Below are 18,057 nucleotides of genomic sequence, written 5' to 3'. Positions count from 1 at the left end.
TAGAGGGGGTTTGCCAGGACCACTGATGTGAGCACGTGCTTCTTGTCTCGCCCAGGACGGCTACGTCTTCCGCCTCCAAGTGGCCTACCACCGAGAGCCACAGATCCTGAAGGAGACGGTCACCCCGGAGGGCCTGCTGAAGTACCAGGACACCGAGGAGTCCCTGCGGCTGGAAGTGGAGACCCTCCACTTGCCCTTCCTGACCAGCGCTCTTCATGGGTGAGGGAGGAGGAGCAGCCACGCCGTGTCTGAGAAGGACCACGATCCCCTTGGCGTGACCTGGGAAAACGCTCAGAGGAGAGAGTGCTCCTCGGTGGCAGGGACCCCTCCTTGGCAACTGAGGGGGAGGGGCCAAAGGGGGTAGACTATCGGTGGGCACCAAGATCAGGTCTCCTAGTAGATCAGACCTAGGTTGGCTTGGCGGGGTGGTAAGGCCGGTCTCCCTGCAGTTCCTCCCATCAGTCCAGGCGAAGTGATGGTGCAGAGGTAGAATCTATTCATTTATTTATTCGATTTCTATCCCGCCCTCAATCGCCAGCCAAAAGCCAGGCTCAGGGCGGCTAGCATCATCAGTACTCAATACAATAAAACCAATATATGTATAGATTGATAAAGTAAACAATTTAAAACAACCCCACAAATTCATCAATTGTAAGTTAAAACAGATGTCGCTCAGCATTGGAGCACAGAGGCCCCTGTTAGCTTAAATGAACAGCCAGGGCCCCGCATTTAGTTGGTAACAGCATAAAAGAGAAGGGGCGGGGAGAGGTAGGGAGGCCAGCTCTGTGGGTGTGTGTGTGTGGGGGAAAGTAGCTGCCCTCAATATAGGCCTGGTGGAATATCTCCATTTTGCAGGCCCTGCAGAATTCTGTAAGATCCTGCAGGGCCCTGGTCTCATTGGAAAGGGAGTTCCGCCATGCCGGAGCCAGGGCCAAAAAAGCCCTGTCCCTAGTTGAGGAGAGCCGGACACTAGGGCTGTTGATTTGGTAAAAACCAAACAGGAAAAATACCGAATAAATGCAAATTCGGTAAATTTCTGGTTTGGGTTTACCGAGTCCACAAAATCCGGGAGGCTGGCAAAGCCGAATTTGCCATTCCCAAATATCTGGCTTCCCGTGGCTCCTGCGGGGGCATTTTTACAGGTAGAGGTCCCAAATGTTAAGGGTAGCTAGAAGGGACTCTCCTTGCAACAACCCCCAAGTTTGGTAAAGATTGGGTCAAGGTCCGGAGTTATGGGGTCTGGAAGGGGTCACCCACATCCTCCTCCATTCAAATGCATTGGCAGGCTCTTTAATATGATCTTACCAATGTATCTGAGTGGAGCTGGGCTTTAAACGGTGGGTGGGAAAGTTCGCCCAGTGCCTTCATAAAGATACAATGTGGTACACTTTGTCTCTATAGAGGTGTGGGGTGAACTTACCCACCATTTAAAGCCAGGCTTCTCCATTCAGATACATTGCAAACATCACATTAAAGAGTGTGAACACAACCACTTTGCCAATGCATTTGAATGGAGGAGGATGGGGGTGACCCCTTCCAGACCCCATAACTCCAGACCCCCTGGCCCAATCTTTACCAAACTAGGGGGTTCTTGCAAGGAGAATCCCTTCTAGCTACCCGGAAAATTCGGGACCTCTAGCTGCAAAAATGCCCCCGCAAGAGCCGCGGAAAGCCGTGAAATGCATTTAATGTGTTTAAATGGCCGAATTATTCGGGAATCCCGAATTTAAAGCCGAATTCCCACCTATACCAGTATAGGGAAATTCGGCATTCAGGTTTTCCCAAATAAAAAAAGGCCATTTAAACCCGAAACCGAATTAAACCGATTTTTTGTTTTGTTTTCAACAGCCCTACTGGACACTCTATGCATGCTGTCCAATACAAGACCGGCTCTGTGTTCGAATTAGAGCAGCCACGCGGTTGGCTTGTTGGCATCCAGGAGAATCCATAGAGCCTTTCACACCAGAAACCCCCCCCCCACACACACACACACACATTTTGGCTTGATTGACTGATCAGGTTTGGCCTTCCCCTCTGTTCTCCATGCCTTCAGCTTCCAGACTTCCTCTCCTTCCTTGCAGAAGAAAGCCTTTGCAGTGCATTGAGTTCGCAGGGAGACTTAACTTGGCTTTGGTCGGGAGATCAACAAAGCCAAAGGTCCACTTGCTCAAAGCAGATTGGTGTTTTGAATTGATAATTCCCACTGGGCAGCCGTGTTAGGTGTTGACCTGGATGGCCCCGGCTAGCCTGATCTCGACAGATCTCAGAAACTAAACTGGGTCGGCCCTGGTTAATGCTTGCATGGGAGACCACCAAGGAAGGTCCAGGTTCGCTACGCAGAGGCAGGTCGTGGCGAACCACCTGTGCAAATCTTTTCCCCTAACTTGGATGGCCTAGGCTATCCCGGTCTCATTAGATCTTGGAAACTAAGCAGGGTCAGCCCTAGTTAGTTCTTGGATGGGAGACCCCCAAGGAAGTCCAGGGTTTCTACGCAGAGGCAGGCAATGGCAAACCACCTCTGTTGGCTGCAACATGATTGCAAAAAAAAAATAAACTAAAGCCCTGTTAGTCTAGTTGAATTTATGATGGAATAAAATGTGGAAGGTGCAATAGGGTTCCTGTTTTATGCTCTTTGTTGGTGGATCTCTTCCACCTTCCTCGCCTACCCACCCCCCAAGCCCTTGAGATCAAGTGGGATGCCAGCCTCCGTGGGCACCATACTGAGCGATCCTTTCTTCCTGTTTGCAGCCTGCAGCAGCAGCACCCGGCTTTCGGGTCCACCTGCCGCCTCGCCAAGCGCTGGGTCAGCGCTCAACTGTTGAGCGACAGCCTTTCGGAAGAGTGTGTGGATTTGCTGGTGGCCTCCCTCTTCCTCTGCCCGGCACCTTACGTTGCACCCAGGTAAGGCCCCCGGCCGTCACCTGCTTCGGGTCCTTCTCGGCTTGATTAAAGCATAACCAGGCCAGTCACTCAGGTCTGGAAGCAAGAATACATGTGAGTGCCATAGGGTGGCCAAGGGGGGTGGAGGTGGGGAATCAGGGGAAGGCTGTCACCCTGCCTGTGGGCATCCTCAGGGCATCTGGCCTGGAGGGGCTGTGGCTCAGTAGGTAGAGCTTCTGCTTGGCATGCAGAAGGTCCCAGGTTCAATCCCCATCATCTCTAGTAAGGATCAGGCTGCAGATGATGTGAAGGACTTCAGCTTGACACCCTGAAGAGCCACTGCCAGTCTGAGTAGACCTTACAACAGCCCTGTGACGGAAGGTCGAGCCAAGTGCGGGTGGCTAGCTCAGGGCCACCTAGCAATTTTCATTTTGTATTGAGCATTTGAACCCAGGCCGTTCCGTGCCGAGTACATTCTGCTCCACAACATGGGCTGGTGTGGTGTAGTGGTCAGAGCGTCGGGCTAGGGCCTGGAAGGCATGGGTTCGAATCCCAGGCTCAACCATGGAAGCCTGCCAGGTGACCCTGGGCCCCATCACAATCTCTCCTCCAAACCTACCCTCACAAGGCTGTTGTTGTGAGGATTCAGTGGAGGAGGGGAGAACGATGTGAAACAGTGCTTTGTGTCTCCAATAAGGGAGAAAAGCAGGATATGAATAAAATAAATAAATAAGCCAATCACAGTTGCTCACAATTTAATAAGTCCTGCTATTATTATGGCTATTACTGTTATTGTTACTATGATTGATATTTCAGCTGCTTGATAGGGCCTCCTGTCCATGACTGAAACGGGAATTTCTGGAATAGAATTCTTGTTTTTACTGCTTCTTGGGGTGAGGAAATTAGCCAAGTTCTTCTACTTACAGGTGGCTACCCCCTGTTGGAACAACTTCGACTGAGTGTTCTCTGAATCTAACATCTCTCTCCTGGTGGGTATCCATCCCTATTTCATGCCCCTTCCTCCTCTTGCAGTTCTCCTCAGGTGGGCTTCCTTCGCTTCCTTCACCTGCTCGCCACCTTTGACTGGAAGAACAGCCCCCTCATCGTCAACCTGAATTCTGAACTCAAAGGTGAGTGAGACGGGCGTGCAGCCAGGGAGCTCTGTGTGGGGTACATGCCAACTTAGAATCATAGAGCTGCAAGGGACCACCAGGGTCATCTAGTCCAACCCACTGCACAATGCAGGGAATTCACAACTATCTCCCCCCCACACACACACCCAGTGACCCACCCCCCAGTACATTAGGAAGAATTTTCTAACAGTTAGAGTGGTTCCTCAGTGGAACAGGCTTCCTTGGGAGGTGGTGAGCTCTCCTTCTCTGGGGGTTTTTAAGCAGAGACTAGATGGCCATCTGTCAGCAATGCTGATTCTATTACCTTAGGTAGATCATGAGAGGGAGGGCATCTTGGCCACCTTCTGGGCATGGAGGAGGGGGTCACTGTGTGTGTGGGTGGGGGGGAGGTAATTTGGAGTTTCCTGCATTGTGCAGAGGGTTGGACTAGACGACCCTGGTGGTCCCTTCCAACTCTATGATTCTATGACCCCAGCTCCATGCCCAGAAGATGACCATGTAAAGGAAATACACTCCAGGATCCCTGGCCAATCTGGCCTGGAGGAAAATGGCTTCCTGACCCCAAAGTGGTAATCAGCATTACCCTGGGAGTGTAGGAAAGGGCTATGGTAGCCAAGCACTGATGCAACCCTTCCTGCCCTCCCTCTCATGATCTGCCTAAGTTCACAGAATCAGCATTGCTGACAGATGGCCATCTAGCCTCTGCTTGAAAACTTCCAGGGAAGGAGAGCTCACCATCTCCCGAGGAAGCCTGTTCCCCTGAGGAACCGCTGTAACTGTCAGGAAGTTCTTCCTAATGTTTAGCCGGAAATTCTTTTGATTCAACTGATTTTGATTTTACTTCCTTCTCTTGGGGGAAGGTCATGAAGAAGGTAGACTTTTTTGAGGGTCAGTGGGAGAGGACCCTTTTCTCCAGGGGTCCTTGCACTATCTTGTCTCAAGAGCAACGGAGCTGTTGTGCAGTTTCCATTATTTAATATTTCCTGTTTCCCTACGCCTTGTTTTTTGAGGGGTTTAGTAACTGGATCTCTGCAGCTGAGCCAGGTGGCTCGTAATCCAATTTAAACGGCTCCTACCTAAAACTTTCCTGCTCCTTTGTTTTAAAGAGCGTTCGACTTTACAAGCAACCCAGGCAACGGTAACCGCATAATTTTTCTTTTTAACACTTCAGGACACAAGAATTGCTGGACCAGACATGGCCCGCCCCCTGTTTTGTTTTGTGGTTTTGTCCTCAGCCTCTGCTTTTCGGAGGTGCGCTGCCTCCCTTCATGGCAATTCTGATCACAACTAATAGCTATTGCTGAGCCTCTTCTTCCTGAATTGGCCAAACCTTTTAAGAAACCATCTCAGCATCCCTGTGTACCTCCTGCCTGGAGGAGGTTTGCCCCTCACATACAGAATATTTACTTGGAAGTGGTTGGTGATGCCTCTCCAACAACCTGCCCAAGGTGCCTTGTGTGTGTGTGAAGTGCCGTCAAGTCACGTCCGACTCATGGCAACCCTCTGAATCAGTGTCCTCCAAAATGTCCTATCTTTAACAGCCTTGCTCAGGTCTTGCAAATTGAGGGCTGTGCCTTCCTTTATAGAGTCAATCCGTCTCTTGTTGGGTCTTCCTCTTTTCCTGCAGCCTTCAACTTTTCCCAGCATGACTGTCTTTTTTAGTGACTTGTCTTCTCATAATGTGACCAAAGTACGACAGTCTCAGTTTAGTCATTTTAACTTCTAGGGTCAGTCCAGGCTTGATTTGATCTATAACCCACTGATTTGTTTTTTTGGCGGTCCAGGGTATCCGTAATACTCTCCTCCAGCGTGGTGTAGTGGTTAAGAGCGGTGGCTTGGAGCAGTGGAGTCTGTGTGAATTTGATGGGCCTTGGTCTGATCCAGCATGGCCTGTCATATGTTCTTATGTTCTTATGGTTCTCCTTGGCAGTGTTCCCCAGGTCTTGTAAAAGAATTCCTTTTTTTAAAAGGGCATTTTTGGAATTCTGTTTGATCTTTCTGATGAGTAGTGGGAAACAAAATTACTGACTGTTTTGCGTATGATGTTCTAACCTGTGACGTGTTTAGTATTTTATGGACGAGTGAGCTTGTAAATTGTTGGCAATTATATAAGCTGCCTTGAGCGCAGGTTATGGTGGAGGGGGGTGGAGAGGGGAATGAAAGAATTCCCACCCCTTAAATCATTAGGTGGGCCAGTTGAGATAGTGGATACTCGGTTCGTTTCTTCCATCGCATCTGAGCAAAAGGGTGTCTGGAAGAACAGTTCTTTGAGCTTTAATTTCGCTGCTTCAAACATAGGAATCCTTGCGGAGAATTTTCTAATCAACCGGAATATCTTCGGCATTTTGTACAAAATTAAGATGTTTGGGATTTGATGGATCTGCTCACAACTCCAGTTCCAGCATTTAAAGCTCTGCGTCTTCTAGTTTTACAGTCTCAGCCAGTAAGGAAATCAGAGACCTCTTCACAAGTGCTACCTTGTGCTTTTGTCTCCAGGAGCTCCAAACAAACATTTTACTAGTTTTCCCTTTGGACATAAGTTAGATCAGAGGTGTCAAACATACAGCCCATGGACTAGATCCAGCCCCTTGAGATCTCGTCTTGCCCATGAATCAGCCGAGGCAAAACCCCCCCCACCACCCCCATCCCGATTTGGGCTGGCGAGGCCCGGCCAAGTGACATTTATGTCATATCCATCTCTCATAACAATTGAGTTTGACAACCCTGAGATAGATGTTTTTGGCAGCATCTGAATTGGCCTTCAACTCTCTGCCTTGGCGCTTAGCTGCTGTGGGAGACAAGTTAAAGGCAAGGAGACGCTTGGTCTGCTGAAGAAGAAGAGTTGGTTTTTCATAAGAAGAGTTAGTTTTTCATATGCCGACTTTCTCTACCACTTAAGGAAGATTCAAACCGGCTTATAATCACCTTCCCTTCCCCTCCCCACAACAGATACCCTGTGAGGTAGGTGGGGCTGAGAGAGTGTGACTAGCCCAAGGTCACCCAGCTGGCTTCATGTGTAGGAGTGGGGAAACAAATCCAGTTCACCAGATTAGCCTCCGCCGCTCATGTGGAGGAGTGGGGAATCAAACCCTGTTCTCCAGATGGGAGTCCACCTCTCCAAACCACCGCTCTTAACCACTACACTGCATGTTCACTGAGAGAACCTTGTTCTAGGGGAGGGGCCATAGCTCAGTGGTAGAGCATCTACTTGGCATACAGAAGATCCAAGGTTCAATCCCCATCATCGCCAGTTAAAGGGACGAGGAAAGTAGGTGATGTGAAAGATCTCAGCCTGAGACCCTGGAAAGCCACTGCCAGTCTGAGTAGACAATACTGACTTTGATGGATCAAGGGTCTGGTTCAGTATAAGGCAGCTTCATGTGTTCAAGATACCGGAGAGTCCCTTCGTTGTGTCCCACTAATGGGTGCTGGTGTGGGGTGTCATTAACGGGTGGGGGCCTGCTTGCTAGAACGGCCTCTGTTGTTTGCCACATCTTCTGAACAAAACGGCTGCACCTGCGTTCACCTGAGAAGGTCTCCGGTGGCCTCTATTGTCCCCGTCCTCTTGGCTTGGCGCCCCAAAGAGCTCCAATCCAGGGAAATGTTCCTTCTCCTCCTTCCCTCCTCCCCCTCCTCAGTTTCAGTTTTGTAATCCTGCAAGAGGTTTTTATTGCTCAATAAGGTTTTTTTTAATAGTAGAGTTTAAACTTTGATCTCATAGAAATCCCCCGCCCCTGTCCATTATCGTGGGATCCGTACCTGTAACTCTCCCTCCTGCGCACACCTAATTGAGGGGTGGTGAGAAGATGAGAGAACTTTTCATTGATTTTTTAAATGGTATCTCTTGAAGGAAACACACTCGAAGCTGCTGTACGTAGAGTAGCAGATCGCAAATGGATACCGTTGGCATCATTTAAATGTGTAGGTCACCCCAACCCAACTTGCGGGGATCAGAAGCTATCTTGTTCAGCCCATTTCTCCAATGGGGGGGAGCTCTTTGCCCACCACCAAGCCCCAGAAAAACTGGCCTCTGCTGTTCAGTCCTCATAGAATCATAAAGTTGGAAGGGATCACCAGGGTCATCTAGACCAACCCCCTGCACAATGCAGGAAATTCACAACTACCTCCCCCCCCCAACACCCCCAGTGACCCTTTCTCCATGCCCAGAAGATGGCCAAGGTGCCCTCCCTCTCATGATCTGCCTAAGGTCATAGAATCAGCATTGCTGACAGATGGCCATCTATCCTCTTCTTAAAAACCTCCAGGGAAGGAGAGCTTACCACCTCCCGAGGAAGCCTGTTCCACTGAGGAACCGCTCTGACTGTTAGAAGATTCTTCCTAATGTCTAGACGAAAACTCTTTTTATTTAATTTCAACCTGTTGGTTCGGGTTCGACCTTCTGGGGAGGGTGATGTCCCTCCCTGTGCCCCAAACTATGAGTCGGTGCCCCACTGAAAGGTTCCCGCAGGACAAATGCCATCAGATCGTTCGAATGAGAGAGCAAAATTCTCAGCTTTTGGAAGCTTTTCAGGAGGATAGTATCTGTGCCCAAAGGCCTGTGAACATTGACGGGGAAATTACAAATTTCACTTGGGTTCGAAGAAGGGGTCCAAATCACTAGGAACAACTAGAATAGAAACTCTTTATTGATCATTCACGATCAAAGAAAGCAGCTATTCCTAAGAAAGTTCAAGATGCTGGCAACTTTACAGACAAAAGCATAAGCGCATATAGGCAAATTGAAGGATCTTGACGAACCTTTACACCAATTCCACAATGACAGCTCAATATTGCACCAAATCTAAAGCAACAGAAAAGCGATCTATACCTCCTTCTTAACATACTTTGAAGAAGAAGAGCTGGTTTTTATATGCCGACTTTCTGTACCAATTAAGGAAGAACCAAGCCAGCTTACAATCGCCTTCCCTTCCCCTCCCTACAACAGACACCCTGTGAGGTAGGTGGGGCTGAGAGAGTTCAGAGAGAACTGTGCCTGGCCCAAGGTCACCCAGCAGGCTTCATGTGGAGGAGTGGGGAAACCAACCCGGTTCACCAGATTAGTGTCTGCCGCTCATGTGGAGGAGTGGGGAATCAAACCCGGTTCTCCAGATCAGACTCCACCGCTCCACACCACCGCTCTTAACTACTACACCACGCTGGCTCTCAAAGAAATACAACTACCTTATCGATTGCACACTACAAGCGTTACAAGACCTGCCAACCACCACAGTTAAGAAAACAGTATGTAGAGGGAAAGTTAGTTTATCCATATAATACAAGCAGTGCAGAGTTTTGGAGGCTTCAGCTAAAGCACAGATTAGCTGCTTCTTTCCACACAAGATCAGAGACTTCCTTCAACACTAGGTCAGACATTCCCCACAATTTTTTACTAGGCCTCCACAGACACGGTGCCCCAATGGTTCGTTCACATTCCACCTTTTTCTCCTTCAATGTGAATCATAGGAATGGTCACCGAGATTGTGTGTACTATGGGGAGGGGCTTGTGGCTCAGTGGTAGGGCATCTGCTTGACATGCGGAAGGTCCCCGGTTCAACCCCTGGCATCTCCAGTTGAAAGGGCCAGGTAGTAGATGTGAAAGACCTCTGCCCGAGAACCCAGAGAGCCGCTGCCAGGTAATACGGACCTTGATGAACCAAGAGTCTGATTCAGTAGAAGGCAGCCTCGTGTGTTCTGCAGGAGTGAATTCCGCTCCTGCCCCCCAAAATGCGGCATGGCCAATGTCGGAGAAGACCCTTCTCTCCTTGAGAAGGAAGGAGCTGCTGCCAGTTCAAGCAGGCAGTGCTGAAAGCTGGATCCCTCGTATGACGCTGGGGAACTCAGGCTCTGGAGAAGAGGAGGTGGAGGAGGGGACATGATTGCTCTCTTGAAGTATTTGAAAGGAGGGGCTGTGGCTCAGTGGTAGAACATCTGCTTGGCATGCAGAAGGTCCCAGGTTCAATCCCCGGCATCTCCAGTTAAAGGAACTAGGCAAGGAGGTGACGTGAAAGATCTCTGCCTGAGACCCTGGAAAGCCACGGAGAGGGGCTGTGGCTCAGTGGTAGAGCATCTGCTTGGCATGCAGAAGGTCCCAGGTTCAATCCCCGGCATCTCCAGTTAAAGGGACTAGGCAAACAGGTGATGTGAAAGATCCCTGCCTGAGACCCTGGAGAGCTGCTGCCAATCTAAGTAGACAATACTGACTGATGGACCAGTAGAAGGCAGCTTCATGTGTTTCTGTGAAAGGCGGTCACTTGGAGGAGGGCAGGAAGCTGTTCTTGTTGGCATCAGAGGATAGGACTTGCAATATTGGGTATAAATTATGGGTGGAAAGGTACCGGCCGGATATTAGGAAAATGTTTTTTTTACAGAGAGTAGTTTAGTGGAATCGGCTGCCTGGGGAGGTTATGAGCTCCCCCTCACTGGCGGTCCTCAAGCAGCGGCTGGATGAACATTTGTCAGGGATGCCTTAGGTCCATCCTGCATTGAGCAGGGGGGTTGGACTCGATGTCCTGTATGGCCCCTTCCAGCTCTACGCTTCTGTGTTTTGGTTTTGCAGATGAAGATTACTTGGAGATCAGGAACGACTTTGTGGCTGCCCGGCCTCGCCTCCCGGTCATGTTTATTGCTTCCCCGCGGGACCGTCAGAACTCGGTGTGGACTAAGGAGAGACCTTCTGCACAGGTAAGCAGGGTGGTGGCCCTTCCTCTTACACCCCAGATCTTGTCCGGGGCAGCTGAGTGCTGTCTTGCTGGTTCTGGCATCTTTACTTACTTCTTACAGCCTTTTTTTTGCTGCTAACGTTAAGTAGCTGTAGGGGTGCATCTCTCTGAAGGAAGCCACTTTTGGAGAACCAGTGGATAACGGCTGGATTTTCTCAGCTGCATTCAAAATTCAACTCTGTTTATGGTCTGAGAGTCAGATCGCATCTTCCTCCATTAGTATAGATTTGCAGCGTCTGATTTGTCATCTTCTCTGGCCCTCGCTGCGAAGTTGAGTTGCACCAACTAAGGTTTAATTCTCACTGGGGAATGAAACTTGTCTCTAGGCTGCATAGCAGAAAAGAAGATGAAGAATTAGCGCAATTAAAGAAGATAGAAAAGAAGAAGAAAAAGAGCAAGAGCCCAGTAGCACCTTAAAGACTAAAAAAAAAATTCTGGTAGAAGAAGAAGAGTTGGTTTTTATATGCTGACTTTCTCTACCACTTAAGGAAGAATCAAATGGGCTTACAATCACCTTTCCTCCCCCTCCCCACAACAGACACCCTGTGAAGTAGGTGGGGCTGAGAGAGCTGTGACTAGCCCAAGGTCACCCAGCTTGCCTTATGTGTAGGGGTGGGGAAACCAACCCGGTTCACCAGGTTAGCATCCGCCGCTCATGTGGAGAATCGAACCCGTTTCTCCAGATTAGAGTCCACCGCTCCAAACCACCGCTCTTAACCACTACACCACGCTGGCTCTCTGGTAGGGTATGAGTTTTCCTGAGTCACAGCTCATTTCTTCAGATATCTGAAGAAGTGAGCTGTGACTCACAAAAGCTCCTGCCCTGCCAGAAATTTTGTTTTTCAGGAGCTACTGGACTCTTGCTCTTTTCTACTGCTATTTACAGACTAACCCAGCTACCCACCGTGATCTAGGCTGGATAGTTTATCATAATTATTTGAAGCGATGGAGTATAAATTGAGTAAAATGAGCCAGCGGGGTGGGTTAGAATGTCAGACTAGGATCTGGGGAACCCGGGTTCGAATCCCAACTCTGCCATGGATGCTTGTTTGGGTGACTTTGGGTCAGTCATGCACTTTCATCCTAACCTACCTGACAGGTAGATCCAAGTCCATTAGCAACTTAGAGAGCGACAAGATTTTGGGGGCATGCGCTTTTGGGAGCCTGTGCTCCCTTCGTCAGATGCAAGGGAGCTTTGACTCTCGAAAGCTCATACCCCGAAAATCTTGTTGGCCTTTAAGGCGCTAATGAACTCGAATCTAGCTCTTCTACTACAGGCCAACACGACTGAAACTACCTTAACAGAATTGTTATGAAGATAAAATGGAGGCGAGGAGAATGATATAAAGCTGCTTTGGTCCCCCATTGAGGAGAAAATCAGGGTAGAAATGAGATAAATAAAATAAGTCGCAAATTTACGTTTTGTGACCAGAGCTCAGGCTACAAATTTATTTATTATTTAGCTAGTTAGTTTTATATCCTGCCTTCACTCCCCAGCCAAGGCCGGGCTCATGGTGGCAGACAACATATAATAGTACAATAAAAAACAAAACCAAGTACAATAAAATCCCAACACATAAAGCCGCATAATAGTAAACAATTAAGCAATTAAAATAGCAGATGGCGCTTACAGAAACCGAGGCGATGCCATGGGCCTACAGGCAACCAGGGCCCCCATAAATTGCAGTAACAAATTCTAATAAGAGAGGGGGGTAGGGAGGCCAGCTTAGATGACAAAGCCATGTAGTTAGGTAGGCAGAAATGTTCCCTTGCTGAGACTGGAGGCCTAATTATTGCATACAGGGAGGGGCGCAGGGGCACCGCTGGTGAAGAAGACGAAGAAGAGTTGGTTTTTATATGCCGACTTTCTCCTCCACTTTCTCCTCCACTTAAGGCAGAATCAAACCGGCTTACAATCACCTTCCCTTCCACTCCCCACAACAGACCCAAGGCCCATAACGTCCAGCAGTCTGTTCACACAGTGGCCAACCAGATGCCTCTAGGAAGCCACTAACAAGACAAATGCAGCAGCACCATCCTGCCTGTGTTCCACCGCACCCAAGACAATAGGCATGCTCCTCTGATACTAGAGAGAATAGGTATGCAGCATGACTAGTATCCATTCTAATGAATAGCCATGAATACCCCCCCTCTTAAAGCCCTCCAATCTGGTTATCCAGATTAAAGTCCGCCGCTCATGTGGAGGAGTGGGGAATCATAGAATCATAGAGTTGGAAGGGACCACCAGGGTCAAATCCTGTTCTCCAGATCAGAGTCCACTGCTTCAAACCTCCGCTCTTAACCATTACACCATGTTGGTGAGAGCTGGGGGGGGGTAGATCTACCGAGAACCCCCTCAAGTCCTGAATGCCTTCTCACGCGAAATAAGGACATGCCCAAGAGTTCCATGCCATATGGCAGATATGGCAGATCTTTCAGTGGGCCTCAGCAGGGGATTGTGCATGCTGACCAATGAATGGAATAGAATAAAATCATAGAGTTGGAAGGGACCACCAGGGTCATCTAGTCCAACCCCCTTCACAATGCAGGAAATTCACAACTACCTCCCCCACACACCCCCAGGGACCCCCTACTCCATGCACAGAAGACGGCCAAGATGCCCTCCCTCATCATCTGCCTAAGGCCATAGAATCAGCATTGCTGACAGATGGCCATCTAGCCTCTGCTTAAAAACCTCCAGGGAAGGAGCACTTACCACGCCCTGAGGAAGCCTGTTCTACTAATGTCTAAACAAAAACTCTTTTGATTTAATTTCAACCCGTTGGTCCTGGTCTGACCTTCTGGGGCAACAGAAAACAGCCTTCCTCAGCAGCCACAGAGCCTAAAAGCCCGAAAAGACAGAAACGGGAAAGTGGAGATTCTTAGGAAGCTGAATTCTGCCCCACGTTCTGTGATGAGGCATTCTGAATTTTCTTCAGAAACTAAGAATGCAGCCCAAGATCGCATTTGCCTTTTAGCCACCGCGTCACCCTGCTGACTCATGTTCAGTGTTTGGTCTACAGAAAACAACTCGGCACCCTCCTCTGTATGACAGCCCTTCAAGTACTTGAAGATGATTATTATATCCCTTCTCAGACTTCTCCTCTTCAGGCTAAACATACCCAGCTCCTTCAACCTTTCCTCAAAGGACTTGGTCTCCAGACCCCTCACCATCTTTGTTGCCCTCCTGTGGACACGTTCTAGCTTTTCTACATCTTTCTGAAATTGAGGTGTCCAAAACTGAACACAACACTCTAGGTGAGGTCTAACCAGAGCAGAGTAAAGCACTACCATCACTTTGTGATATCTGGACACTATTCTTCTGTTGATGTGGTTCCTCCCCCTTTTAAAAGCTCTCCCCCCCCACCCCGGTCTTTCTTTCCTTTCAGTTGCTGCTGCGCCTCTTTATTCTGGCTCAGGAATCTCTCCGGACTTTGGAGGAGCAACTGATGGATCCTTCGGGGAGCCAGGATGTGAAGGTCAGAGACTCACCTTTGCTGCTATGGGTTGTGCAGAGAGGAAGGGTGCGGTGTCCAAAGAGCGTTTAGCCCTTTGCTGCAGTGGAACTCTTGTAGCCTCCTGGTGTTCCGCTCTTTGCTCAGTTAACAGAATCCAGTGAGGCTTAGCGGGCACAGGGCGGGGAGGCCTGGGTTCGAATCCCACCTGATCCCATGAACACTTTTGAAGAGCCATGCAGCCGTGTTTTTCTCTCTACCTCCGTGAAATAAGAATATTGCTGCTCTCCCACACCGGTGTGTTGCTTTGGCAGGCAACTAAGTTTATTTCCTGGCTTCAGTGGGTTGAAAGCGCTACTTCACACGATGGGTAATTGGCTTGTGGAACTCACTGCCGCGAGATGTGATAATGGGCAGGTGGCATAGATGGACATGAAAAGAGGTAGGGTGGATTTAAGGGGGGCAGGTGTAAGTAGGGAGGGGCTGTGGCTCAGTGGTAGAGCATCTGTTTGGCATGCAGAAGGCTCCAGATTCAATCCCAGGATGTGATGATGGCTGCCAACTTGGAAGGCTTTAAGAGGGGAGTGGACATGTTCATGGAGGAGACAGCTATTCATGGCTACTGGTCAAAATGAACATTAATCATGATGCATACCTATTCTCTCCAGGATCAGAGGAGCATGCCTATTATCTTAGGTGCTTTGGGATACAGGCAGGATAATACTGCTGCAGTAGTCTTGTTTGTGGGCTTCCTAGAAGCACCTGGTTGGCCACTATGTGAACAGACTGCTGGACTTGATGGGCCTGAGTCTGATCCAGCAGGGCTTATTTTATATTCTTATGTAATCCCCGGCAGTATAATGTTGCTGCAGTCATCTTGTTTGTGGGCTTCCTAGAGGCACCTGGTTGGCCGTTGTGTGAACAGACTGCTGGACTTGATGGACTTGGTCTGATCCAGCAGGGCTTTTCTTAGGTTCTTATGACCCTGCTTAGCTTTCAAGATCTGATGAGATCAGGCTAGCCCGGGCCATCCCGGTCAGGGGAAATGTTAGGTTTGCCCATCAGAAATAGTGGTTCCTGAACTCAGCTCTGGAACCGCAAAGGGGGCCTCGTCTCTTGGCTGTCTCTGTTTGCGTGTGTGTCTGTGCGTGATTTGTTTTCCCCTTGTTGCTTTCTTAGTTTCTGAAGAAAATTCAGAATGCCTCATCACAGAACGTGGGGGCAGAATTCAGCTTCCTAAGAATCTCCACTTTCTCGTTTCTGTCTTTTCGGGCTTTTAGGCTCTGTGGCTGCTGAGGAAGGCTTAAAAGCGCATGGACAAGGGTTGGTAAAATCCTGGAAGGCAGGGAGTTCACCAAGTAAGCCTCCCGCAAGTTAGGGGGAATCCAGTTTGTGTCCTGCATTGCTCTTTTCCCTTCTCATGACTAAGCAGAAGCATGATATCATATCCAAAATAAGAGAAGTTATGTAAATCTGCTTTGTTTGCATAATCCACACGGCTTGCAATCTGGAGCTTCTCTTTTGGCGCCCAATCTGGCCTGATCCGTACCTGGCCTTTCTCGCGGAGAGCTGGGCACAAGACAAGGGCCCCTTAGACAGACAGATGGATTTGCCCTACAACAAGCGGTTAAAATGCTGAGGGCTGTTTAGCTTGGAAAGAAGGCGGTTGAGGGGAAACATGATAGAAGTCTATAAAATTATGCATGGTGTGGAGAGAGTGGACAGGGAGAAGCTTTTCTCCCTCTCTCATAATACTAGAACGCGGGGTCACTGCTGAAGCTGGAAGATGAGAGATTCAAAACCGACAAAAGGAAGTATTTCTTCACACAACGCATAGTTAAATTGTGGAACTCCCTGCCCCAGGATGTGGTGATGACTGCCAACTTGGAAGGCTTGAAGAGGGGAGTGGACATGTTCATGGAGGAGAAGGCTATTCATGGCTACTAGGTATAATGGATACTAGTCATGATGCATGCCTGTTCTCTCCCGGATCAGAGGAGCAGGCCTATTCTATGAGGTGCTGTGGAACACAGGCATGATGGTGCTTCTGCAGCTGTCTTGTTTGTGGGCTTCCTAGAGGCGCCGGTTGGCCACTGTGTGAACAGACTGCTGGACTTGATGGGCCTTGGGTCTGATCCAGCCGGCCTTTCCTTATGTTCTTATGTTCTCTGTAGTATCAGAGGAGCATGCCAAACATATTAGGTGCTTTGAAACACAGGCAGGATGGTGCTACTGCAGTCGTCTTGCTTGTGGGCTTCCTAGAGGCACCTTGATGGCCACTGGGTGAACAGACTGCTGGACTTGATGGACCTTGGCATGATCCAGCAGGGCTTTTCTGATGTTCTTATGTTCTTATGCCTTGTGCGCAATTCTCTTGTTTAGACGATAAGCAGAAATGTTTGAGGCTCCCGTTGTTTTTCAACCCTGCTTGAGGATGACAAACCACTTCCTGGCTCTGTCGTGCAGCTGCAAACCAACCCAGGGCGCTCTGGAATTCTTCCTCCCCCACCCAGGCCGCAACCGTGGGGGCAGGGCGAGTTGCATAGTAAACTTTCGCTTGGCAGGAGAAGTGACAAGTAAACTGAACGAACCGCACAGTCCGTGAGTCAGCCGGTTCAGCATCTGCGTCGATTGCTTTGTGCTCCTGTTGCTCGCAGTTGCCAATCTGCGCCTGATTTTTGACTGTGTCTCGGAAGATGGCTTAGTGGACAGAGAGGCGGTTTTTTCTCCCAACGTCCCGCTGAGCAAGCAGTCGTTTCCTGAAAAGCGAGGGAACTTGATGAACCTCAAAGGCTCTCCCGGCACTGGGACGTTTTAATGAATTCTGGTTTTTGCAACTGCTGTCTGTCTTACTGCCCTGACCTGGATGGCCCAGGCTAGCCCAATGTCATCAGAAGCTAAGCTGGGTCAGCCCTGGTTATGACTTGGATGGGAGGCCAGTGTTGCGGTTCGGGCCGTTAAGTGCCTACACTCTTAGAAAGGACCCCTTCCTGAGAAGGGATATGTTATCTTATTCAGCGAGACACCACTAGACCGGAATCAACGGTTCCTAGAAACTTGTTATTGCTCCTAGGACATCTCTTGAACACGCCAATAAATTTATAATAATGGACAAGAGTAGAAGTATATAAAAAACACATTTATTTACATTATACAATATATGCTTTCTGGTTGCAAAGCCTTAAAATATCATATAAGGATAGACATCATTAGTCTTAAACATGTTTATGTAGCAAGTAATCATTCACATTCTCTATGCCTCCATAAAGGAGTATTTTAGTCAGAATATACTCATAAAGTATCCTTAGTGCAATGCACCTTCATTCAGAATATAAGGTTACAGAAATCCTGTCAAAATATGGTTAATTCTTTGGAGAAAGATTTGGTTAGAAGCATCCTAACTTAAATCATTCAAAACATCATAACATTTCTGTACAGAAGACACACTATACCTTGCTGTGTCATCTGTATCATCTGGAGTCCTCTAAGAATCTAAGTTCTATGAGAACGTATGAAGTTATCCCAGAGCATCTGTATTTGCTAAGTCTTGAATCCTTTAAAGACTTCTATTAATATTCTTAACTAATCATCATTAAGATCAGGCATTGTCTATGTACATGCTATGCATGCTCTTTCTAGTTTTAGACAGCAATGCTGAATGTATAAATACTATGTGTTAGCTTAAAGCTGTTTACAGTCTCTTTGACTGTGCCAATCTGTGTATGTGCTGTACAATGTATCAGCATTGTGCATATCTCACAGAGTACAGAGAGTCTCCTTTCCCTTCTCTGGTCTCTTGCTCTGAGGAGGTTCAGAAGTCCCTCTGTTAAGTAGAGGATGTTCTGACACAATCCCAGAGGTCTAGCTATT

At 48.6% G+C, this 18,057-nt stretch overlaps 1 protein-coding gene across 1 annotated transcript in view; it reads left to right on the top strand.

Moving 5' to 3' along the window:
* Positions 1-18,057, top strand: part of NOL6 (nucleolar protein 6) — a 67,417-nt gene that overhangs the window by 35,187 nt on the left and 14,173 nt on the right. Inside the window, exons 19-23 of the mRNA XM_056849088.1 lie at positions 56-219; positions 2,749-2,901; positions 3,913-4,010; positions 10,570-10,694; positions 14,122-14,211. Of these exons, the coding sequence (XP_056705066.1) occupies positions 56-219; positions 2,749-2,901; positions 3,913-4,010; positions 10,570-10,694; positions 14,122-14,211 (630 nt within the window). The remainder of the gene's footprint in view (positions 1-55; positions 220-2,748; positions 2,902-3,912; positions 4,011-10,569; positions 10,695-14,121; positions 14,212-18,057) is intronic.

The sequence above is a fragment of the Euleptes europaea genome, chromosome 4, assembly GCF_029931775.1.
Source record: "Euleptes europaea isolate rEulEur1 chromosome 4, rEulEur1.hap1, whole genome shotgun sequence".
Taxonomy (NCBI): Eukaryota; Metazoa; Chordata; class Lepidosauria; order Squamata; family Sphaerodactylidae; genus Euleptes; species Euleptes europaea.
Note: the sequence above shows the minus strand (reverse complement) of the source record. Positions and strands in the feature narration are given on the sequence as shown.